This window comes from Tursiops truncatus, chromosome 1 (assembly GCF_011762595.2).
Source record: "Tursiops truncatus isolate mTurTru1 chromosome 1, mTurTru1.mat.Y, whole genome shotgun sequence".
NCBI classification, from domain to species: domain Eukaryota; kingdom Metazoa; phylum Chordata; class Mammalia; order Artiodactyla; family Delphinidae; genus Tursiops; species Tursiops truncatus.
The window spans coordinates 172,225,063-172,249,903 of NC_047034.1; the positions used below are offsets into that span (position 1 = coordinate 172,225,063).

Genomic DNA, 24,841 nt, shown 5'->3' on the forward strand with positions numbered 1-24,841 from the left:
AGACAGTGAATTGTCAGTGGAGTCAGAAACCTCTTGTGTAACCACTTTAGTAAGAAGAATGAGCAAAACTCGGCACCAGGGAGGAAATATCACATTCCCCCTGGCCCCGGTGCCCTGTACTATGGGCTGCAGGGCACGTGTGAAGTCTTCTGTCTTCTCAGGACACTGCCTATGAGCCATCCACCCCAGCCTGAGACTTTGCAATTATTTTCTAAGTTACTCTTCTCAGAGTGCCTCATCCAACTTTCATAGAGTGCACTTGGACTTAGAAATCTATACTAACGTCCCACAATATAATTATAACCAATAGCTTATATTAATAATATAATAGCTTATATTATATGAATAGATAATAATATAACTGCATATATTAGTAGAATATATTAATTACACATTATGTGCAATTACACAAATGCCAGGAAATTTGCTAAGTGCTTTACTGCATTATCCCATTTCATCTTCACAATAATTCAAAGGGAGACTTCCTCATTTAAAAAAATTTAATTTTTTATTGAAGTATAGTTGATTTACAATGTTGTGTTAGTTTCAGGTGTACAGCAAAGTGATCCAGTTATACGTATATATAATATCTATTCTTTTTCAGATTCTTTTCCATTACAGGTTACTACAAGATATTGAATATAGTTCCCTGTGCTGTACAGTAGGTCCGATAGTTACTCATTTTTTTAGATGAGGAAACTGAGGCATAGAATGATTAAGTGTGCCCACAGTCAGCCAGTTTGACTCGCTTGGTTTGTTCCCAGGTTTGCCTGATTCAAATGACTGTGCCTTTCAAATTCCTACCAAACACTCTGGCACTTAAAATACTGAAACACAAGAAGAAAGTGGGAGTATCTATATTAATTTCAGGCAGAGCCAACTTCAGAGGAAGGAAAGTTATCAGGGATAAAGAGAGGCGATACGTAGTGATAAAGGGGTTGATTCTCCAAGCAGACATAACAATCCTTCATTGTATGTGCCCAACAATAGAGCATCAAAGTATGGGAGGCAAAAACCGATAGAACTGCAAGGAGAAGCAGATGAATCCATCATGGTAGCTGGAGACCTCAACAGCCCTCTGTCAGTAATGGGCAGATCCACCAAGCAGAAAATTAGTAAGAATGAAGTTGAACTGAATAGCACTATCGTCATCTGGATCTAACTGGCAACCACGCAACTTCATCCCACAACAACACACATCATTCTCAAGCTCACATGGAACGTTCACCAAGCAGACCACGTTCCAGGCCACGAAATATACCTCAACAAATTTAAAAGAGTAGAAATGATGTAAAGTACGTTTTCAGACCACAACGGAATTAGGCTAGAAACCAATACCAGAAAGACAGCTGGAAAATCCCCAGATATTTGGAGATTAAACAACACACTTCTAAATAACAGATGGGCCAAGGAGGAAGTCTCATGGGAAATAAAAATTTATCTTGAGCTAAATGAAAATGAAAATACAACCTGTGAAAATTTGCAAGATGCAGTGAAAGCAGTGCTTGGAGGGAAATTTATGGCATTGAAGGCATACATTTGAAAAGAAGATCTAAGCTTCCGCCTTATGAAACTAGAGAAAGAGGAGCAATATAAGCCTACCACAGCAGAAGAAAAGAAGCAATGAATGAGATAAGAAGCAGGAAAACAACAGAGAAAATCAGCAAAATAAAGAGCATTTTTTTTTTTTGTAAAGATCAATAAAATTGACAAACCTCTAGCAGGATAACCAAGAAAAAAAGAGAGAAGATACAAATTACTAAAATCAGTAATGAAAGCGATGGCATCACTACTGATCTCATGGACACTGAAGGGATAATAAAGGAATATTATGAATAATTCTATGCCCACAGATTTTATAACTTAATGAAGTGGACTATTTCCTTGAAAGACACAATCTACTGAAACTCACGCAAGGAGAAATAAATACTCTGAATAGACTCATATCTGGTAAAGAATTTGAATCAATAATGAATAACCTTCCAAAGTGGAAAGCACCAGGCCTGGATGGGTTCACTGGTAAATTCTATCAAACATTAAGGAAAGAATGATACCAGTTCTCTATAATCTCTTCCAGAAAATAGAAGAAGAGAGAACACTTCCCAGCTCATTCTGTGAGGCCAAACTTATTCTAATAGCAAAACCAGATAAAGATATTACAAAACAGGAAAATTGCAGGCCAATACCTCTCATGAACATAGATGCAAAATCCTCAACAAAATATTAGCAAATTGAATCCAGTAATGTATAAAAAGAGGTATACACCACAGTCAAGTGGGATTTATTCTAGGTATGCAAGGCTGGTTCAACATTTAGAAATCAATTAATGTAATCCATCACATCAACAGTGTAGAGAAGAGAAATCGCATCATATCAGTAGATGCAAAAAGAGCATTTGACAAAATTAAACACCCATCCATGATAAACTAACAAACCAACAAACCACCACAACAACTCTTGGCAAATTAGGGATGGAGGGGAACTTCCTCAACCTGATAAATACATCTATAAAAACCCTAAAGCTAACATCATATTTAATGGTGAGAAACTAGAAGCTTTCCAATTAAGATCAGGAATAAGGTGAAGATGTCCCCTTTCACCACTCATTTTCAACATTGTACTGTATGTCCTAGCTAATGCAACAAGGCAAGAAAAGAGAATAAAAGATATATAGATTGGGAAGGAAAAAAAAACTTCTTTGGTGAAGTGTTTGTTCAGGTCTTTTGCCCATTTTGCAGATGGCATGATTGTCTATGCAGAAAATTCCAAAGGACTGACAAAAAGCCCTCCTGGAACTAGTGAGCAATTATAGCCAGGTTGCAGGATACATGATTAATATACAAAAGTCAATTGCTTTCCTATATACCAACAATGAACAAGTGGAATTTGCAATTAAAAACACAACACCATTTACATTAGCACCAAAAAAAAAAAAAAAAAGAAGTACTTAGGAATAAATCTAACAAAATACTTAGCTATATGAAGAGGTATATGAAGAAAACTACAAAATGTTGATGAAAGAAATCAAAGTAGTCTAAATAAATGAAGAGATATTTCATGTTTATTTGAAATTCCTTAGTGATATATGATGTTTAACATCTTTTCATATGCTTATTTGACATCTGTAGATCTCTGGTGAGGTGTCTGTTCAGCTCTTTTGCCCATTTTTAAGTCGGGTTTTTTGGTTTCTTATTGTTGACTTTTAAGACTCATTTATTTTTGTTTATTTATTTATTTTATTGAAGTGTAGTTGATTTACAATGTTGTGTTAATTTCTGCTGTACAGCAAAGTGATTCAGTTATACATATATATACATTCTTTTTAAAATATTCTTTTCCATTATGGTTTATCATAGGCTATTGAAAATAGTTCCCTGTGCTCTACAGTAGGACCTTGTTGTTTATCCATTCTATATGTAACAGCTTACATCTGCTAACCTCAACCTCCCACTCCATCTCTCCCCCAACCCCCTCCCCCTTGGCAACCACAGTCTGTTCTCTATATCCATGAAGACTCATTTATTTTGGATACATGCTTCAGCATCTTTATTCATAATTGCCAAAAACTGGAAGCAACCAAGATGTGCTTTAAAAGGTAAATGGATAAACAAATTGTGGTACATCCATACAATGAAATATTAGTGATAAAAATAAATGAGTTATCAAATAACAAAAAGACATGGAGGAATCTTAAATGCATATTGCTTAGTGAAAGAACCTAGTCTGAAAAGGTTACATACTGTATGATTCCAACTGTACGAAATTCTGGAAAAAGTAAAACTATAAGGAGAGTAAAAGATCTGTGCTTGCCAGGGGCACAGGGGCTCTAGGGCTCAGGGGATTTTAGGGCAGTGAAAATATTTTTTATGATACTGTAATGGTGGATACTTGTCACTATACGTTTGTCAAAACGAAAGAACGTACAACGCAAAGAGTGAACCCTAATGTAAACTATGGACTTAGTTAATAATAGCATATCAATATTGGTTCACCAGTTGTAACAAATGTACCGCACTAATGCATGACATTAATAATAGGGGAAACTGTGTGTATTGGAGGGGTGGATATATGGGAACTCTCCGTATTCTCTGCTCAACTTCCTGTAAACCTAAAACTGTTCAAAAAAATAAAGTATTAAAAAAAATTAAAACACATTAGTTCTTTGGAAAATGTCACCCACATCATCTTCATCACCATTCCCATTGATCTTTGTGTCCTTTGAACCTTTGATAACCCATGAATGAGAGAAATTCTGTGTGTTACATTTTGTTTTTCTCTTCCCAGGCTTCACTACTTTCAGTTCCTCAAAAACTGTCAAGCCATTATTAAGAAATCAAAGCAAGCAGGAAGTTTTAAATGACTCCACAAAATTGGGTGAGCCTCTACCACGTGTTAGGCCAGGAGACAGCTTCCTAGTTCTGCCCTATAATATCACTCGCTCCCTTTACCTGGAAAATTGCTAAGTGCTACTACTGGACAGATGCCCTGCTGCTAATACAGACTGACTGTATAAGCTCCATCCTACTGAGCTGTCCAACTATGAGATGAACTGTTATTTATTTATTATTATTATCCTTATCATCATCTAACGTATTTTGAGGGCTTCCTGTGAACTGGGCCCTGCTGAAGCATTTTGTGTGCATTTTTTTCATTTAATCTGCATGACAGCCCTAAACAGGGTTCTATTATTATCTCCATCTTAGAGATGAAGAAGCTGAGACTCAAAAGGTGAAGTGAGAGGACAGCATTACCTTGATACCAAACCCAGACAAAGACACTACAAGAAAACTACAGACGAATATCTCTTATGAACACTGATACCACAATCCTCAACAAAATATGAGGAAACTGAATTCAACAGCACATTAAAAGGATCATACACTATGACCAAGTGGGATTTATTCTTGGAATGCAGACTTGATGTTTCAACATATGAAAATCAATCCATGTAATAATACATCACATTAACAGAGAGAAGGAAAAAAATGATCATCTCAATTGATGTACAAAAAGCATTTGACAAAATGCAACACTCTTTCATGATAAAAGCACTCAACAAACAGGGAATAGAAGGAAATTACCTCAACATAATAACGGTCAAATATGAAAAAGCCCACAGGTAGCATCATACTCAAAGGTGAAAGACTGAAAGCTTTTCCTCTAAGATCAAGAATAAGATAAGGATACCTGCTTTTGCCACTTCTATTCAACAAAGTATTGGAAGTCCTAGCCAGAGCAATTAGGCAAGAAAAAGAAATAAAGGCATCCAAATTGGAAAGGAAGAAGTAAAATTATCTCTGTTCACAGACAACATGATCTTACATGTACAAAATCCTAAAGAGTCCATGAAAAAGCACATCCCTCTTAGAACCAATAAACAAAATTCAGTAGCAAAATCGTAGGATACAAAATCAACACACAAACATCAGTTGTGTTTCTATATGCTCACAATGAACAATCTGAAAAGGAAGTTAAGAAAATAATTTCATTTCCGATAGCATCAAAAAGAACAACATATTTTGGGATAAATTTAACCAAGGTGGTAAAAGATGTGTACACTGAAAACTACAAAGTGCTGCTGAAAGAAATTAAAGACACAAATAAATGGAAAGACACCCTGTATTCATGGGTTGGAAGACTTAATATTGTTAAGATGTCATTACTACGCAGCAGGATCTACAGATTTAATGCAATCCCTATCAAAATCCCAATAGCAGTTTTTGCAGAAATAGAAAAATCCATCCTAAAATTCATATGGAATCTCAGTGGACCCCAAATAGCCAAAATAATCTTGAAAAAGAAAAGCAAAGCTGGAAGCCTCACACTTCCTAATTTCAAAACTTACTGCATACAAAGCTACAGTAATCAAAACAGTGTGACACTGACATAAGGTCAGGCACATAGACCAATAGAAGAGAATAGAGAGCACAGAAATAAAACTTTGCATATATGGTCAAATGATTTTTGACAAGGGTGCCAAGATTATTCAATGGGGAAAGAACAGTATTTTCAAGAAATGATGCTGGGAAAGACTGCAAAAGAATTAAGTTGAACTCTTACCTTACACCACATACAAACATTAACTCAAAGTGGATCAAAGACTTAAACGTAGTCTAAAACTATAAAATTTTTAGAGGAAAACACAGGAGGAAAGCTTTATGACATTGGATTTGGCAATGCTTTTTTGGATATGATACCAAAAGCATAGGCAGCAAAAGTAAAAAATAGATAAATTCAACTATATCAAAATTTAAAACTTCTGTGAATCAAAGGACACAATAAACAGGGTGAAAGGCCATCTAGAGAATGGGAGAAAATAGTTGCAAATCACAACTCTGAAGAAGGGTTAATATGAAGAATATATAGAGAACTATAACTCAACAACAACAACAAAAAACCCCCCAAATAACCTGATCAAATATGGGCAAAGAACTGGAATAGACATTTCTCCAGAGAAGATATACAAATGTCCAACAAGCATATAAAAAGATGCTCAACATTACTAGTCATTAGGGAAATGCAAATCAAATCCACAGTGAGATACCACCCCATACCCATTAGGACGGCTACTATCAAAAACAAACAAACAGGGCTTCCTTGGTGGCGCAGTGGTTGAGAGTCCGCCTGCCGATGCAGGGGACACGGGTTCGTGCCCCGGTCCGGGAAGATCCCACATGCCGCGGAGCGGCTGGGCCCGTGAGCCATGGCCGCTGAGCCTGCGCGTCCAGAGCCTGTGCTCTGCAACGGGAGAGGCTGCAACAGTGAGAGGCCCGCGTACCACAAAACAACAACAAAAACAAACAAACACACAGGAACAGAAAATAACAAGTGTTGGCAAGGATGTAGAGTAGGGGAACACTTACGCACTGCTGAGAATGTAAAATGGTGCAGCTGATATGAAAAACAGCATAGCGGCTTCTCAAAAAATTTAGAATAAAATTATCATATGATCCAGCAAGTCCACTTCCGGGTATATACCCCAAAGAATTGAAAGCAGGAACTTAAAGAGATATTTGTACACTCATGTTTATAGTAGCATTATTCACAATTGCCAAAAGGTGGAAGCCACCCAAGTGCCCACTGACTGATGACTGGATAAGCAAAATGTGGTCCATCCATACAGTGGAATATTATTCAGTGTAGGAGGAAGGAAATTCTGACACATACTACAACACGGATGAACCGTGAGGACATTATGTGAAATAAGTGTCACAAAAAGGCAAATTTTGTATGATTCCACTTATGTGATGTACATAGCGTAGTCAAGCTCATAGAAACAAAATAGAACGGGGGCTGCCAGGGGCTGGGGAAGGGGGAAACGGGGAGTTGTTGTTTAATGGGTACAGTTTCAGTTTTGCAAGATGAAAAGTTCTGAGACTGGTTGCACAACAATGTGAATCACTCACAACTACTGATCTGTCCACTTAAAAGTGGTTAAGATGGTAACATGTATATGTATTTTACCACGATTTAAAAAGTGGCTAAGATGAAGTGACTCACTCAACATCAAGATGCTGGCACAGGGCAATGTCAGGGTTTGAACCCAAGTCTAATTCCAAAACCTGCACCTTTGATTTGTACCCTGTGATTTCCAGAGTAGAGAGTGATTTAATAATGAGAGAGGAGACAGGCAGGACCTAATCTAGAAAGCAAGTGCATTTTTTAAAGGCTTCTGCATTTTAAATATCTTTAAAAAGTATATAGCGAGTCCATAAAATATTGAGACGTTTAAACATCTATCAACAATGACCATTCTGCTCTGATGGCTCCTGTGCTTTGAGGAAGCCTCCCCGGGAAGCTGACTTAGTTATGACGTTGCCCTGAGGTTCGCTGACGTTGTCGCTGAGGTTCGACGTGTACCTGGAACCGTCCTTTGGAGCTAGGTTTCAACCCTGCATCACCTGGAACTGGGAAGCCCCATCTCAGACCATAACCTCCCGATCCCGGCCTTCCTTATCCTCTCTCTCGTCCTCTCCTTGAGTCACATAGCCTTTGCTCCCCTTCCCCTCCCTGTGGGTAATGCCCTACACTCACCCAGCCTGGGCCCTGCTCAAGCCCACCAGCTCCTTCAAGTCCATCCTGGCCCCCAAACCCTCCTGCCACCCTCACGCTTCTGTCCCGAGGCTGCCCAGTGCTCTTTGGGCCCCCCAGCCAGCAAGTCCCTGCTCTTAGGCTTTTCATTCTACTTTGACAACAGCCTCCTAGGTCTTCACCTCCCGCACCTGCCGGCATCCTCCATCTGCTTCTCCCGACCCTCCTCCATCCCTTTCCACGGCGCCCTCTGCCCAGCAGGCCCACCTGTTCAGCTACATCATGGGCTGATGGGCTCCTTGCCTCTGGCTTCTGGTTGGGATTGGCCAATGGGGGGTTAGAGGTCAGAGCAGGGAGGAGAGAGGTTGGGGTACTTACTCCCCTGGCTTCCTTTCTGTGAGGCCACACAGCTTCTCTCAGAGGACTCTACCCAGCCCTCGGGGTCTCCGGGTCCCAGGAATGCCCCTGCCCCTCACCCCTCAGCTCTGGGGGTGGGAACAGTCCTCACTCATACTAGCTCTGGGCCCTGCACTATCCTTTGTGGTTTCTCTGAGCCCTGCCCACTCCCTGTGGAGTCCCTTCATGAAACTCCCGTCCATCACTCCACACCCCTGTGAATGTACCTTCAGCCCCCCGCCAGGACCTGGACTTCCCAGGCATGGAGAAGCTCTCAGATGGGACCTTCAAGGCTTCTCTTAGCTGCCAAGGGCCTCCGGGTGGTCCTGCCTTCACCCCACCCTGGTCTGGTCCCTCTCCTCAACCATCTCTGCTTTAGCATGCTCATCTTGACAGTGTAACTTCCGTCTAACCTGTGAACCTGCTTACCATCCCCTCGGCCTAGAAACGCCTCCCCTTCCCCCTTCCTGTCCTTTATTGTCAAATGGCTTCAAGAGCGTTCCTTTCCCGCTGGGTCCTCAACCCACTGCCATTGCCCTCGGGGGCCTCCTCGGGCTCTCGGCCTCCCTGTGACATGTGACACAGTTGTCAGAGAGAGGCACGTGGCCTGATGGTTCAGGGGTTGGGGAAGCAGGACAATGTGGTGGTTATTAGACTGGGCTCGAGTCCAGCTCTCCTACTTCCTAGCAGGGTGACCTTAGGCAAGTGATACCTCAGTTTCCTCATCTGTAAGGTAACAAAAGGACAGTCTTATAAGTTACTGGTGACGTATAAATGATACATACAAAAGCCCTTAGGAGAGAACATATGGCAAATGTGAAATGTTCTCTATTAAGAGCAAGAGGATGGGCTCTGGAGTTAGAAAGCCTTGAGTTCAAGTCCCACCTCTGCTACCTTCCAGCTGTGCAGCCTGGGCATGGTTCTTTGCTTCTCTTCAGTTGCTCCCTGAGCAGCAAAAATGAGTTTGATAAGCTGGGCTTCGTAGGATTGACAAAAGGTACTGCTTGGTGAAATGTTCAAAGGAGTGGGATAACATTTTTTTTTTTTTTTTTTTTTTTTGCGGTACGTGGGCCTCTCACTGTCGTGGCCTCTCCCGTTGCGGAGCACAGGCTCCGGACACGCAGGCTCAGCGGCCATGGCTCACGGGCCCAGCTGCTCCGCGGCATGTGGGATCTTCCCTGACCCGGGGCACAAACCCGTGTCCCCTACATCGGCAGGCGGACTCTCAACCACTGCGCCACCAGGGAAGCCCAAGGGATAACATTTTTTTTTTTTTTTTTTTTTTTTTTTGCGGTACGCGGGCCTCTCACTGTCGTGGCCTCTCCCGTTGTGGAGCACAGGCTCCGGACGCGCAGGCTCAGTGGCCATGGCTCACGGGCCCAGCTGCTCCGCGGCATGTGGGATCTTCCTGGACCCGGGGCACAAACCCGTGTCCCCTGCATCGGCAGGCGGACTCTTAACCGCTGCGCCACCAGGGAAGCCCAAGGGATAACATTTTTGAAATTAACTCGTGTGTGTGTGTGTGTGTGTGTGTGTGTGTGTGTGTGTGTGTGTGTGTGTTTTATCTATTTCTTTTAACCTTTTGGTTCTTGGCTATCCCATCCCCCAGCCCCATCCCCCCACTGCCTCAGGAAAGGGATGTAGTGCAGAAATAGTAAAAAATTGGGGTTTTCAAAAGAATAAAGAAATGAGGAAATGACCAGGCGCTGGTGAGACGACGAGTCTGGGAGTGGAAGGAAAGAAGAAGCTTCTCTGCTTCCCTGTCAGCTGGATCCTTCCTCCCCGGTCTCCCCGGGAGAGCCCCGTGGACCGGCAAGGCCTCAGGAGAGGCTGGTTCTGAAATCAGACTGCCCGAGCGTGGCTCCCAGTGCCCCAGCCTCCCTCTGTGACCTCAGGCAGGATACTCAGCCTATCTGTGCCTCAACGCCCTCATGTGTAAAGTGGGGCAAACAACACTAACCTCCTAAGGATGAAATGAGTTAATACACTCGAAAGTGCCAAGAACAGTACCTGGCACAAAGCAAGCTGTCTCTGTTATTAATCCCCTCAGCCTGGCAACAGCTCTCTGGCTCCCTCACCTCTCTGACTGCTTCCAGGTCTCCACGCCGGGCTGCTCTCCCCTCAGATGTCCATTTCCTCCTCACTCTGTCCATGGGCTGGGGCCACTGTACCACCCCCTCGATTCGCAGATGTGTATTTCCAACCCCTGGTTCATCTCCAGGCCCCAAACTGCCTGGCTGCTTCCTGGATGTTGAGGTGCTCACTCAACCAATCTTGCTTCTTCCCCTCTTGGTAATGGTATTATCACCTTCCAGCTCATCCAGCCATCTTTCTCCATGGCCTGTGGCATTGATCCTACTGATTTCTCCAGAAAGCTCTCAGACCAGTCCCAAAGCAACGGTCCAGTCAGGTGGTAGTATTAATGTGGTGGGCAGAATGGTCTCCCAAAGATGCCCATGTCCTGATCCCCAGAACCTGGGAATATGCCCCATTACGTGGCAAAAGGGACTGTGCAGATATCAAGGTTACTAATCAGTGCTCTTAAAAGAGCACTGGGGACTTCCCTGGTGGCGCAGTGGTTAAGAATCCGCCTGCTAGTGCAGAGGACACAGGTTCGAGCCCTGGTCCAGGAAGATCCGACATGCCGCGGAGCAACGAAGCCTGTGTGCCACAACTACCGAGCCTGCGCTCCAGAGCCCACAAGCCACAACTACTGAGCCCACGTGCCACAGCTACTGAGTCTGCACGCCTAGAGCCCGTGCTCCGCAACAAGAGAAGCCACTGCAATGAGAAGCTCGTGCACCGCAACAAAGAGTAGCCCCCGCTCGCCGCAACTAGAGAAAGCCTGTGCTCAGCAACGAAGACCAAACACAGCCAAAAAAAAAAAAAAATTAAAAAAAAGAGGGAGACTATCCTGGGTTATCCAGGGGGGACTAATCTAATCCCACCAGTCCTTATAAGCAGAGAACTTACTCTGGCTGGATTGGAGAGATGAGCGGTGGTTCTTGCTGGGCCTCCACTTAACAGCCCCAATGCTCCTCTTCCTGGGAAAGCACCCGGTCAACGTTTCCTCTTTACCCAAATCCCCCACTAGATGGCGCCCCCTCAGCCTGTTGCATGAATGAGGATCACGAGAACATTCATCTCACATTTCACTGACAACCCCCATTCTGGATTCCACAGGGTGGAATTTCCCTAGCTTAGTCAATTATCTTGTTATCGCAGTTAACTGAGAATTTCCAATTTAGATATTAGATGTTCCCAAAGCTAAATTTACACTCAAAAAGTGAAGCTTCTTTTTTTAGAAGCTTGAGTCAGCTCAGTCTGAAACTCAGCCCCACCTCCCCCGACTAGCTGTGTGATTTGGGCCAGTTCCTTAACCTTTCTGAGTTCCATGTCCATGTCATCAAATGAGGATAATAATGATAATAGTAGTTCTCACCTGCACAGGATTTGTTTTGAGGATATAATTCTATAAATATATATACAGAACATACATAGATGATGTATAAAGCCATGTGAGATACAGTAAGTAGTCCATAAATGTATGCTGTAGCTGTTTGTATTACGTATGCTATTCAAAAGATTATGATCTTTCTTTCATCTCACATCCATCAGAATGGCTACTATAAAAAAAAAGGGAAATAACAAGTGTTGGTGAGGACGCAGGGAAAGTGGAACCCTTGTGCACTGTTGTGAGAATGTAAATTGGTGCAGCCACTATGGAAAACAGCATGGCGGTTCCTCAAACAATTAAAAATAAAATTATCATATGATCCAGCAAGTCTACTTTTGGGTATATATCCCAAAGAACTGAAAGCAGGGGCTTGAAGAGATATTTATACACCCATGTTCATAGCGTTGTTTGCAACAGCCAGAAGGTGGAAACAACCCAAGTGTCCATCGGTAGATGAATGAATAAACAAAATGTGGTGAATCCACACAATGGAATATTATTCAGCCTTAAAAAAGGAAGGATATTTGGACATATGCCACAGCATGGATGAACCTTAAGGACATTATACTCAGTGAAAGAAGCCAGTCACGAAAAGACAAATACTGTTATGATTCTACTTCTGTGAGATACCCACAGTAGTCAAGGTCATAGAGACAGAAAGCAGAATGGTGGTTGCCGGGGGCTGGGATGGGGGGGCACGGGGAGTTGTTGTTTCATGGGTGCAGTTTCAGTTCTGCAAGATTCAAAGAGTTCTGGAGATGGATGGGGGTGACGGCTGCACAACAGTGTGAATAGATTTAATGCCACTGAACTGCACACTTAATAAAAGTGGTTAAGATGGTAAATTTTATGTTATGCATATCTTACCACAATAAAAAAATGAGAAAAATGAGATCACGATCGAGCCCTTTCCTCTGAAATTTTTCCTTTTGGAAGCCCTCCATCTGCCGGTGAGAAACTAGGTCCATCAGTTGCTGTGGTGGGAACTGACCAATGAAATCAGCCGCCAGTTCCCAAACAGGGGACAAAACATTCCCTGAGGACTGGCGAGACCAAACAGGTGAACCCCCAGAGCGAGGAGCACTTGGGGAGAAGCCAGGGGTGAGGTGGGGGTGGGGGGGGGGGACGGGAGCACGCCCCAGGCGGGAGGACAAGCGGGATGCAGATGGGGAGCCAGCAAGTGCACCCTCCCAGGCCTGTTCCATTCCGTGGATTTCCCCACAGAGAGTCCACCTGTCACCTTATGTCTCACAATGTAGGTGTTCACTTAGAATAAGAGAAATGTGAATTAAAATGACACAGGTACCATACTTCACCCCGTAGATCAGTGAAGATCCAATGGGTGGTCAGCACCCTAGGCTGGGGAGGGAGTGGGAGACAGGCGTCCACTGCTGGCAGGACACCACATCCGGAAACCCCTGGTGGGCAATGTGGCCATGCCCATCAGCGTTACAGCTGTATGTGTCCTTTGACAGAGCAGACGTACCTGCACGTCCGTGAAATGATGCAAATAATAGGACAATCCCAGCAGCCTTGTTTAATAATAATAAACAAGATTATGATGTAGGCTCTGGTTCTTTTCTGAGAGGCAGCCCAGAACTGGCAGGGGCCAGGAAAAGGGACGAGAGTCATCTGGCTAGATGGGATCTGGTGTGTGTGTGTGAGATTCAGTCTGGCTTCACGACCCTCCGATCCCACGCGAGAAGGGCTGACCCAGGCTGGAGAGGTGGCTCCGCCCATGAGAAAGGAGCCGGCTGGCAGGACACTGACCACCAAGGGTGGAGGTGCGGACACCAGCATTTCATCCCCCTGTCATGTCTGTTCTTTCTTTTTCTCCTCCATCTCCACCCTCCCAGCTGCAGCCCTGCGCTGACTTGGGCTGTCCTAGAGCTCAGTCTTCTAGGGATCCTGGAACCTCCCCAGGGTGGGACTGGGGGAGTCTCTGGGGAGGGGGTAGGGTCAGTCAGCCCTTCATTGTTTAACCTTCGCTTCCCTTTTCCTCAAAACAAGGTTTATTGAAATAATACACACACACACACACACACACACACACACACACACAGACACACACACACAAGCAGGAGCTCTGCTGATCAAGAAGGGAGAGGGAGGGAACACTGATGGTGGGGTTCTCGAAGTGTGGTCCTGGAACCAACTCCAGGGGACTCCATTCCCCCCACCTGACCCTGGGGAGCATATAAATGTGAAGATTCCTGGGCCTTACCCCAAACCCACTGGGTCAGAATGTCTAGGAGTTCATGTTTAACAACCACTCTTAAACATATGGAAAATCCAACAACCACTGGCTTGGTGTTTCTTCATTCTGGAAGACTTGAGCCCCTTTCTCAGCAGCGTTTAGATAACAGCCATATCCAACTCTAAAAACTACAGTTTACAAGACACATCAAATCACATAAATTACAACTCGCAAGGTTTAGCTGTGAAACGGGCAAGGCTGAGGCTTCTGAGCCGTGTAAGACGGGAGAGGGGAGACTGTGACTAGAGCTCCTGGTGGCTCGTCTGCACACAGCAGCCGGGATGCTCACTGGCAGGTCTGCCCCTTGTTTACCAGCCTTCAAGCCTTCTTCCCATCGCTTTTCAGATAAAGATCAAAACCCTTACGGTGACATGAAGGAGGCCTACTTGTCACTTAGCCCTCCTCCTTCCCACTCTGACTCTGGACGCCCTGGTTTTCTCTCAGTCCCTTGGGCTCACAATATGCTCTTCCACCCCAGGGCCTTTGCACATGCCATTCCCTTCTCCTTTTGTCTAGTTAAGTCCTCCTTGTCTTCCATATTCCTTTCCTTTACAGCCCCAATGTTGGAATGGAATTAGTCACACCTTTGTGGGATCATCTGACTTACTTCTCTCTCTCCTGGCAGCTTCCTGATTGTAGGGACCAGGTCCAGTTCTGCCATCGCTGTGCCCCTAGACTTGGCTTGGTGCTGAGGCTCTGGGTAAATACTGTGCAAATAATGAGTGATAACAACAGTTATCACTGTTGACTATAAACAGTTCTCACTAGTCTGGCTATAAACAGGCTTCCTATTGCCTTTAGGGAACCAAACTCCTTACAGGATATAGAAAAAAAGCCTGGACGGGAAAACCCTGCAAATATCAATATTGATTTTTCCCTGAGCCAAATGATTACAAATGACTGTTATTTTCTTCCTTATATTTTCCTTTCTCCCAATTTTTAAAAACAAGAAGTATGTAACTACCTTCCATTATTGGAAAGAGTAAATGATGTTGAAATACTACGATACCAATAGTCAAAACAACATGTCAGCCTTGCTGATGAGAAGAGATCTTTAGAAGCATGACTGCCTGTTCTTTAGGATTGATCCAGGCAAATAAAACAAACAATCTTTTTTATTTGCTAGATGTAACCTCTGGGTAATTGCAAGGATGACTTTTTATTAATATAAATCCCTGAATTTTATTTAGTGGAATGACCTCTAGTGGCCTCAATAACATAAACTATAAATTGACTACTGAATTATTCCTCGGGATGGCTCGTAGCTGATCAGGGGTGATTCTTCTGATCAGAAAGGCCCAGTGAAGTCAGCAGAGGGGCAACTTTTACCTTGTTTTATAAAACTGGAAAATGTTGATATGTCTATAGGTTTCAATTCTTCAAAATGGACCCATGTCCCCACACCCCTCTTCAGAGCAAATCTCCTCTCCCATTTAAGCTTTGGGAAGATGATTTGTCTAAGAGAAGACAGAAGCGCCCGTCAAAAGTCTATCCCCAAAACGCTTGGCAATTCATGTATCAGCTGTCCTCCAGGGATCCCAAATGAGCTCGTGCTTCCGGAAATGCAACTGATTCCTTCATAAATCAATGTGACTGTAGCTGGCAGCAGTGATGTATTTATTTTCTTTTCTTTTTTTTTTTTTTTTCGGTACGCGGGTCTCTCACTGCTGTGGCCTCTCCCGTTGCGGAGCACAGGCTCCGGACGTGCAGGCTCAGCGGCCATGGCTCACGGGTCCAGCCGCTCCGCGGCATGTGGGATCTTCCCGGACCGGGGCACGGACCCGTGTCCCCTGCATCAGCAGGCGGACTCTCAACCACTGCGCCACCAGGGAAGCCCAGTGACGTATTTCTTAAGCTAAGTCCGAGGAGCAGTCAGCAGTCAATTATTTTTATACAATGAATGCAACTCAATTTCTGTCTAGTTAATAACTGTCCTCATTGGTTCCCGTTTCCAAATGGCTTATTAATGTCAGTGGATCCTCATCTCAACCCTGTGCACCTCTGAGGATTCTTCTCAGTCTCTGTTTTATGCGACCATAATAATGATCATTGTGTCATTTACTGAGCACCACATGCCAGGCTCTTTAGGTGCATTTCTCACTTAATCCTCAGAATAACCCTGTGAGGTAAGGGGTTTACAGACAGGGAAAAGGAGCTCAGAGTGATTAAGTAATTTGGCTGAAGTCACTCAGCCACAAAGTAGCCTAATGAGATTCAAACCCAGGTCTGTCTATCTCCAAAGCCTGTGCTTTTAAAAATTACTACAGTTTTCTAATATCATAGTCAGGTTCAAAACAGAGATCTCTGTCCCTACTTTAGCCAGACAGGAAATAAAACTACCCCAAATCTATGCCTTGTTAGGATAAAGAAGAAACTACAGTGCTGCTGCTTCTTCTTTTTCCTCCCACTTTGCACACTGCACAGGTTTTCTGTGTCCTTGAAGGGAGACCGTATCATGGAGGAGAATCTCACGGGGAGGTTCATGGAGTTATCTTTAAATCTGTTGAGTTTACAATAAACATTCTCAGAAAACGAGGAATAAGGGGGGAAATTTCGCACTTCGTAAGAACATGTAGAAAAACCCTACAGCTAACCTCGTACTTAACGGTGAAGGACTGACTGCGTTCCCCTAAGGTCAGGAACAAGTGCATATAAGGATTTATACACTGCTCTTGTTCAGCAGAGTCCTGGAAGTCTTAACCAGGGAAACAAAGCAAGGAAAAGAAGATTAAAGGCATTCACATCTCCTTTTCTGAAAGGAGAAATAAAATTGTTCTTATTTGCAGATGACGTGATTGTTTATGTATAAAATCCCAAGAAATCAACACAAGCCCTTGTATAAGAAAGTGCAGTTAAGGCTGCAAGATACCAAGAAGCATACACAAATCAACTGAATTTCCATATACTGTCAATGAACATGTGGACACCAAAATTAAAAATGCAATACCATTTACAATCACTCAAAAAAAAAAAAAGAGAGAAATACTTAAGTGTAAATCTAACAAAAAACATGTACAGGACTCGTATGCTGGAAACTACAAAACACTCATGAGAGACACTGACTAAATGGAGAAATATACCATGTTCATGAATTGGAAGAAAATGTAGGAGTATATCAATTATTCTCACATGGATATATAGGATTAAACACAATTCCAATCAAAATTACAGCATGATATTTTGTATATACAGACAGGCTTATGCTAAAATGGAAATGGAAAGGCAAAGGAACTAGAATAGGTTAAAAAAATTTTTTAAAGAAAAGTGGGAGGAATCACTCTACCTGATTTAAGACTTGTATAGCGACAGTAATCAAGGCTGTGTCATAATGGTAGAGGGACTGACACATAGATCCATGAACATAATAGGGAACCAAGAGAGAGCCCCCAGACAAAGTGTGGCCAGATTATTTTTGACAAACTTGCAAAAGCAATTCAATGGAGAAAGGATAGTCTTTTCAACAAATGGCTCTGGAACAACTAAATGTCCACATGCAATAAAAATGAACTTTGACCTAAATCTCACATCATAAACAACAGTGAACCCAAAATGGTTCATAGATTTAAACATAAAACTATAAAACACTTAGAAGAAAACATAAGAGAAAATCCTCAGGGTCAGGGACCTGGTGGCATGTTCTTAGACATGACACTAACAGCATGATCTATAAAAGAAAAAAATAACTACCTGGACTTCATCAAAAATTAAAACTTTTGGTCTGTGAAATATTCTGCTAAGAGAATGAAAAAACAAGCTATGGATGGGAGAAAATATTTGCAAACCATCTATCTGACAAGGGACTCACATCTAAAATACATAAAGAATTCTCAAAACTCAATGGTAAAAAACCAAACAATTCGATGAGAAGTGCTTAAAAGACAGGAAGAGATATTTCCCCGAAGAGGATATGCAGAAGGCAAATACGTACATGAAAAGACATTTAACATCACTGTCGATTTGGGAAATGCAAGTTAAGACTATGATGAGATACCACTACACACTTACTAAAACAGCTAAAATGAAAAACAGTGTTTACGCTAATTGCTGGTGAGGATGTGTCTCATACGTGGCTGGTGGAAATGAAAAATGGTACAGCCACGCTGGATAAGCCCGGCCGTTTCTTTACAAACCGAATATATATTAACACATATGTTAATCCATGCAATCATACTCCTGAGCATTTATCGCAGAGAAATAAAAACTTATGTTCACACAAAAACCTGTACACAAATGTTTATAGTAGATTTATTTGTAATAGCCCCAAATGGAATCAAAATGTCCTTCAAAAGGTGAATGGTTAAACATAGGTGATACGTCCATACCGTGGACTATTACTCAGCAATAAAAGAACAAGCTAATAACCTAAATGGATGTCAAGGGCATTACACTGAGTAAAAAAAAAAAAAAATCAATCACAAAGGTCATACATAAATGATGAAAATTATAGACACGGAGAACAGATGAGTGGTTTTAGGGGCGTGGGGACGATGGTGGGAGGAGGAATTGTGACTATAAAAGGCATATCACAAGGGACATCTCTGATGATGGAATACTTCTGTATCTTGATGGCCACACACAAATCCACACGTGGTAAAATGGCACAGAACTCCACACATGCTTCGTGCCATTCTCTCTACGATTTGTGCATCTATAATTATTTCAAAATAAAGTTTTAAAAAATCTGTCGAGTGAAGTCTGAGAGAGGTCTGCCTTTCACAGTCGTAAAGGGATTCCATTGCATTTCTCTTTCTGCTTCAATATTTTAATCCCTTTCAAAATTTTAAAAGGCTCCAAGCCACTGTTTTTATAATTCCTTACTTACAATTTCTTCCAACTTCCTTGGCTGTCAATGAGCTGGGAATGTGGACCGAGCCACAGTTAATTCAGAGAATGAAAGGAAATGAGAGAGCGCTGAGGCCACGCCCGGGGCTTACCCTGATTTACTACTTGGAGGTGTGGGGGCGGGGGACGGCTCCGAGGGGCCCACAGTCTCCAGAAGCGCTGGAAAGGGCGAGAGGCCATTGCTCAAGCTGGGCACTTCAGGTGGCCGTGGCTGCCGGACGCGGAGCAGGTGAAGGTCAAGCATCAGCTCTATGCCCACCTTCCAACCCGCGCCATCAGGGTGGGACACCGCAGACACAGTCAGCAAAGGACAGAGGGCCCATCGCACTTTGCACTGTGCTCATTCGCACCACACGTGCCAGGGAGACCCAGCACATGCGGGGACTGGTTACTGGTGGCACACCGAGGAAGGCTGGGACTGTTAGCCAGAGGCTGTGCTTTAGAAGAGATTGGAGTCCACAGAACAGTGAGGACTTTTGGTGGCGTGAGGGGTAGGGAGGGTCGGGGACTGGGTAGGAAGAGGTCTTACCTCTAAAACAAGGTCTGAATCTTCATGCTTTCCAATCGTAGTGCTTTTATTCAGGACAAAAAAGCCTTCTGCGCTCTTTAGATAGGCCCTCATACTCTCTGCTTCCCCTATAAAAGGTTTACAGAAGACAATTCTGTTAGAAAAATACAGTCCTCTAATTATTCAATATCATATTTAGAATGAATGGAATACACCATAATGTCCACAGGAGAAGTCAGCAGAGGTAGGAGTGGGTAGCTGGATTTAACAGTGATCACAATTAGAATTCCTCACATTTTTAAGACTGTCCTTTTAACAGTGATATCCGGCATAGATGAGCTTGGTTCTGATCACAAGAGGACATCCTTTATGTAACTCAGAGCACAAACAAGCAATAGCAAAAAAAAAAAAAACCCAAACAAATCTGAATTCCACTGATAACCGCTCTCCACCTCCCATTAAGCTTAGTTTGGGGTTAGTTATCTGACAGAATCAAGTGCTCAGTGTTACTAACCCACCACTTACTAGCTCTGTGACTCTGGGTGAGTTACTTATTCTCTCTCTATGCCTCTGTTTCCTCATCTGTAAAATGGGGCTAATAATACTCTGTATCCCAAAGAGTTTTGTGAGGATTAAATGTGAAGCATCTAGAATGGGGATTGCTACACTAAACCCCCATTTGTCCTACTGTGATTACGACTGTTATTAATCTTGGGCTTCTGAACTTTGACTCAAGGAACCCCAACTTCTACAGAGCTTCTTACAGTGCGGAAGAGTCAGTCATCAAGGAAATGGGCATTAGAAGATACTTTCTTTTTAAGTCACCGCACTCCTTCATATATTTAGGTTAAAAAAAAAAGATTTCCAAAGACAAAATATCAAGATTATAGCTTGGCTGTATGGTCAAGACTCTGTACGTATCTTTTCCTGGCATTTTATTATGAAAATGTCAAACACACAGAAAAGTTGAAGGAAGTGGATGGTGAACTTCTATATAACCAACACCCAGATTCTACAATCGACATTTTGCTATATTTGCTTTATCACATATTTACCCATCTATACCTTTTATATTTTAATGCATTTCAAAGTAAATCCTATACATGTTTTTAAAATTTATTTATTTATTTATTTTTGGCTGTGTTGGGTCTTCATTTCTGTGCGAGGGCTTTCTCTAGTTGTGGCAAGCGGGGGCCACTCTTCATCGCGGTGCGCGGGCCTCTCACTATCGCGGCCTCTCTTGTTGCAGAGCACAGGCTCCAGACGTGCAGGCTCAGTAGTTGTGGCTCACGGGCCTAGTTGCTCCACAGCATGTGGGATCTTCCCAGACCAGGGTTCGAACCCGTGTCCCCTGCATTAGCAGGCAGATTCTCAACCACTGCGCCACCAGGGAAGCCCTACACATGTTTTTTAAAACATAAAAATTTCAGTAACTTCAGTAGGTTCCAAGATGTTGATAATTCACCTGATATTTGAATTCTGATCCATCTCAATGCCATGTCAAAGAAAGGCTCTTTTCTTTTTTTTCTGGTTTTTTTTTTTTTTTTTTTTTTTGTGGCTGTGTTGGGTCTTCATTGCTGCATGCGGGCTTTCTCTAGTTGCGGCGAGCAGAAGCTACTCTTCCTCACAGTGCGCAGGCTTCTCATTGCGGTGGCTTCTCCTGTCGCGGAGCATGGGCTCTAGGTGTGCAGGCTTCAGTAGTTGCAGCACGTGGGCTCAGTAGTTGCAGCACGCGGGTCCTAGGGTGCGTGGGCTTCAGTCGTTGTGGCTCGCGGGCTCTAGAGTGCAGGCTCAGTAGTTGTGGCGCACTGGCTTAGTTGCTCCGAGGCATGTGGGATCTTCCTGGACCAGGGCTCGAACCCGTGTCCCCTGCATTGGCAGACAGACGGATTCTTAACCACTGAGCCACCAGGGAAGTCCCCGAACTCTCTTTTCAACTGAAAGGTCACTGAAGTGTGAAGTTGTTAGACTGTGGATAAAAACAAAAATCATCTAGGTGTGACCGTAGAGGGTCTCCGGTCTGGCTCTGCTTTCCATCAACATTTCCATCATCATTTCATCACTGAATCCCTACTAAGTGCCAGGCACTGGGCTGTCCTTTTACACACATGGCCTCTTTTCATCCTCAGAACAACCCTGCGAGGTAGGTGTCAGGATTGTCCCGCTTTACAGATGAGGAAACTGAGACTCAGAGAAGTTAAGGTCACACAAGAGTAAGTGTGTGACAACTCTGGGCCTTTGCATGTAACCAGTGTACAAACCTCCACTGTTGCTGGTGGGGCAGAGTAGGGGTGGGGGAATTGCACTGTCTGCTGACACTTGGGACATGTAATAAAAGAAAGTCCTTGAAACCAGCATTCTATCCTCCGAAAGGAAGATGAGACCCTACCTGGGGGTAAGAGAAATAAAAATAAGCAGGATAGTTTATATTTGTAAACTTTGAGGCCTGTGGATGTCCCACAAATATTGATGCTTTCGGGCTTCCCTGGTGGCGCAGTGGTTGAGAGTCCGCCTGCCGATGCAGGGGATACGGGTTCGTGCCCCGGTCTGGGAAGATCCCACATGCCGCAGAGCGGCTGGGCCCGTGAGCCATGGCCACTGAGCCTGTGCGTCCAGAGCCTGTGCTCTGCAACGGGAGAGGCCACAACAGTGAGAGGCCTGCGTACAGCAAAAAAAAAATAAATAAATAAATAAATATATGTATATACTTTCATATAATGAGAAATAAATTTTATTAAGTTCGCTGTCATGTATATAGGGGAAAAGACATTTCCTCTTCCCAAAGAACCATGCTCTGTTGCCCTCAGTTATTAATCTTCAATTGCAGAGAACCATGTTATCAAGCAACACATTCAAGTCGAATTAATCTAAAATGTAAACTTTCAAGAAATGTCTCTTCTGCAGGAAAACCACAGGAAACGCCACTAATCTAAAACTTAAACTTGGATCATGCGCATATTTGTGTTTTAGCTCTCACCCCAGACGTCCCCAAGGCTGGGGTCTTCTCTCTGCTCAGACGTCCCCCCTTGGGGCAACCACCTGACCACTCTGGCTAAAGGCACCCTCAGTCATGTTATTCCCCTGCTGGTTTTCCCCTGATGTGTTTCCTTCCTTGTACTTATCATTCTCTGACATGTTCTGTTCCTTTATTTAGTTATGCTTGCTGTTTGTTTCTCTTTCACTAAGATATATGTTCCTGGAAAACCAGAACTGTGTTCATTTTGTTAAGAAGCGATTCTTCGTGGGTATTTTGTGTTTGTACCCATCTTCAGAGCAAAGGCATTGAAAGATTTTGTCCTGCACTAACTTTCCGAGAATGCTTGTATGGCAAACAGCCTGGGAGGATATAGGTAATGTTTATAATAAAGATAACGGCTCCTTCTGGGGCAAAAGTTGGGCAGGTTTGCTAGCAGCCCCTTTCAAAGATTGCAGTTTCCTAAGTTTGGAGTTCCTTACCTGGCACACAGACCCACTGTGGGCACAGCATCCACACTGGCTGTTCTGCACCACCCCGAGGGACTTTCTGGGCAACAGGAACCAATGTGCGTATGCAGCTCTGGCTGCCTGTTACGTCGGCTGTGCTGTGAGTAATAAAGTTCTTTGTTTCTGGCCCAGGAGTCTCTTGTCTTCTGCCAGGAACTATAAGCTGGGCAGGCTCTTACTAACTTTCAAACAGGGTAAAACGTCAGACCCTTTGCAGTTCCTGCCAGTTCTGTGCATTACCCCTTCTCCAGGGTAGGGGGCGGTGGGGGGGACAGCACCTGACACATAGTAGGTGCTTGGTAAACACTTGCTGAGTGAATGAAAATACAAACGACACCTCAAAGCAAGTCAGTACAGCCAGCTGGCTAGGAAGCTTTGATAGTAACTACCTTTCATTTTTCCTGTCAGTATCTATCTTAGATGACTCCTTGGAAAACCTAAATTCTCTCTCTTTAGCTTTTGGATTGGACAATATTTCTCCACATTAACTTTGCCCTGTGCATCACTTCCTTGCCTGAAAACACTGTAAAAGTAATTTGAATGTGTTTAGCTCTGTGAATTCGTTCTTACTCAGTGCCATGGAGCACCAGCCACGGTAAAGAGCAAGAGCTTCAATCATCTGCATCCCCCCTGACCACTTTGGACGGCTCAGAATTGGGATATAGGAGCGAACTTTCTTTTGAGGTTTACAGTGGCCTCCAAGTTCCTTAAAGAAGGAGAGTTCAGGTAAGGGGCGGTGTGTGTGTGTGTGTGTGTGTGTGTGTGTGTGTGTGTGTGTGTGTGACCATTGGGTGGGTGTTGTCCATAAATCAGGGGAAACAGGGGTTCCTCTCTTAATCCCAGCTATACCCACAGGACATCCAAGAGCTGGTGCCCAGGAGAGGCCTAAAGCTCCCGTGCCGGCTACCCTGGGGGACGAGGTAGGGGCTGCACTTAGGAAGGAACGGCTGGTGTTGGGGCACCTTCTCTGGGGGTGCTCCTGGCGACCCGAGCCTGGATCAGAGAGTTCGGACTCGGGTGGGGCCGGGTCCCCTGCCTACCCCAACGCCCTTGACTTCGCAGGGATGGCCTCCTCCGGCCCAGGTTTCCGCCCGCCGCCTCCTCGCGCGCCGCTCTCACCTGGCCAGAGGAAGAAGCCCACGCCTCGTCCTCCGCCGAGAGCCCTGACCGTTCGGGAGGCGCCGGGCCCGCTCTGGGCGAGGCCGCCGGGCCGCACTCCCGCGGAGTCTCCAGCCGGCGGCCGCGCCGGCCCGGCCTGTGTACGCGCGTCGCCACGGCAACGCCACCCAGCCGGCCGTGCTGGTGAGGGGCGTGGCGTGCGCGGCGCTAGAGGACGAGGGGCGGTGCGCTGGGAGCACCCAGCCAATTACAGCCCGCTGCAGCGCTGCGAGCCCTCCCCGACCTGCCGCGTAGAGGTCCCCAGCCCCGTTTCAAGGATGGGGAAACGGGTTCAGTGTTCACAGAAGTAGCCCAAAGTTTTACAGCGGGGAAGGAGCAGACTCAAGAATCCTTCCTACTGACCTTAGCTCTAGGCTAGGTGCGTTGAGGAGGGGGTGGTCAGGCGTGGGAGGGTAATGGAGCTGAACCACGAGAAGCTTGGAGGTTACTACCCCCGTCCCACCCGAATCTCTAGTTCTCTCTGTTGTGGAGGAGAAAATAGAGTAAGCTGGGGGGACCATCACTTCTGGGGGTGGGGGTGGAGATGGGAGATGGGTGGGGTGGAAGGAACAATTTTGAAAGAATGAGAGATTCTTCCACGTGCTAGGGAAAGGGTATTTACAAGCCCACAACCTTACTGTTCCTGTCCTTCCCTGTCAAAACTCACGTTTATTCATTTATGTGTTCTTTACTTCTACAAACATCACCT

General features: G+C 44.3%; 1 protein-coding gene and 1 long non-coding RNA gene across 2 annotated transcripts in view; both read right to left on the reverse strand.

Annotated features, from left to right (window-relative positions):
- Positions 1 to 24,219, reverse strand: part of FHAD1 (forkhead associated phosphopeptide binding domain 1) — a 139,021-nt gene extending 114,802 nt beyond the window's left edge. The window contains exons 1-2 of the mRNA XM_073804661.1: positions 24,094 to 24,219; positions 19,513 to 19,619 (exon numbers count right to left, since the gene is read on the reverse strand). Of these exons, the coding sequence (XP_073660762.1) occupies positions 19,513 to 19,605 (93 nt within the window). The 5' untranslated portion in view covers positions 19,606 to 19,619; positions 24,094 to 24,219. The remainder of the gene's footprint in view (positions 1 to 19,512; positions 19,620 to 24,093) is intronic.
- LOC141277133 (uncharacterized) lies at positions 18,373 to 19,495 on the reverse strand. Its single transcript, XR_012327931.1, has 2 exons — positions 19,076 to 19,495; positions 18,373 to 18,789 (listed from the first exon to the last, which is right to left on the reverse strand). It is a non-coding gene; the product is annotated as an uncharacterized lncRNA (long non-coding RNA).
- Positions 24,220 to 24,841: the final 622 nt, after the last annotated feature.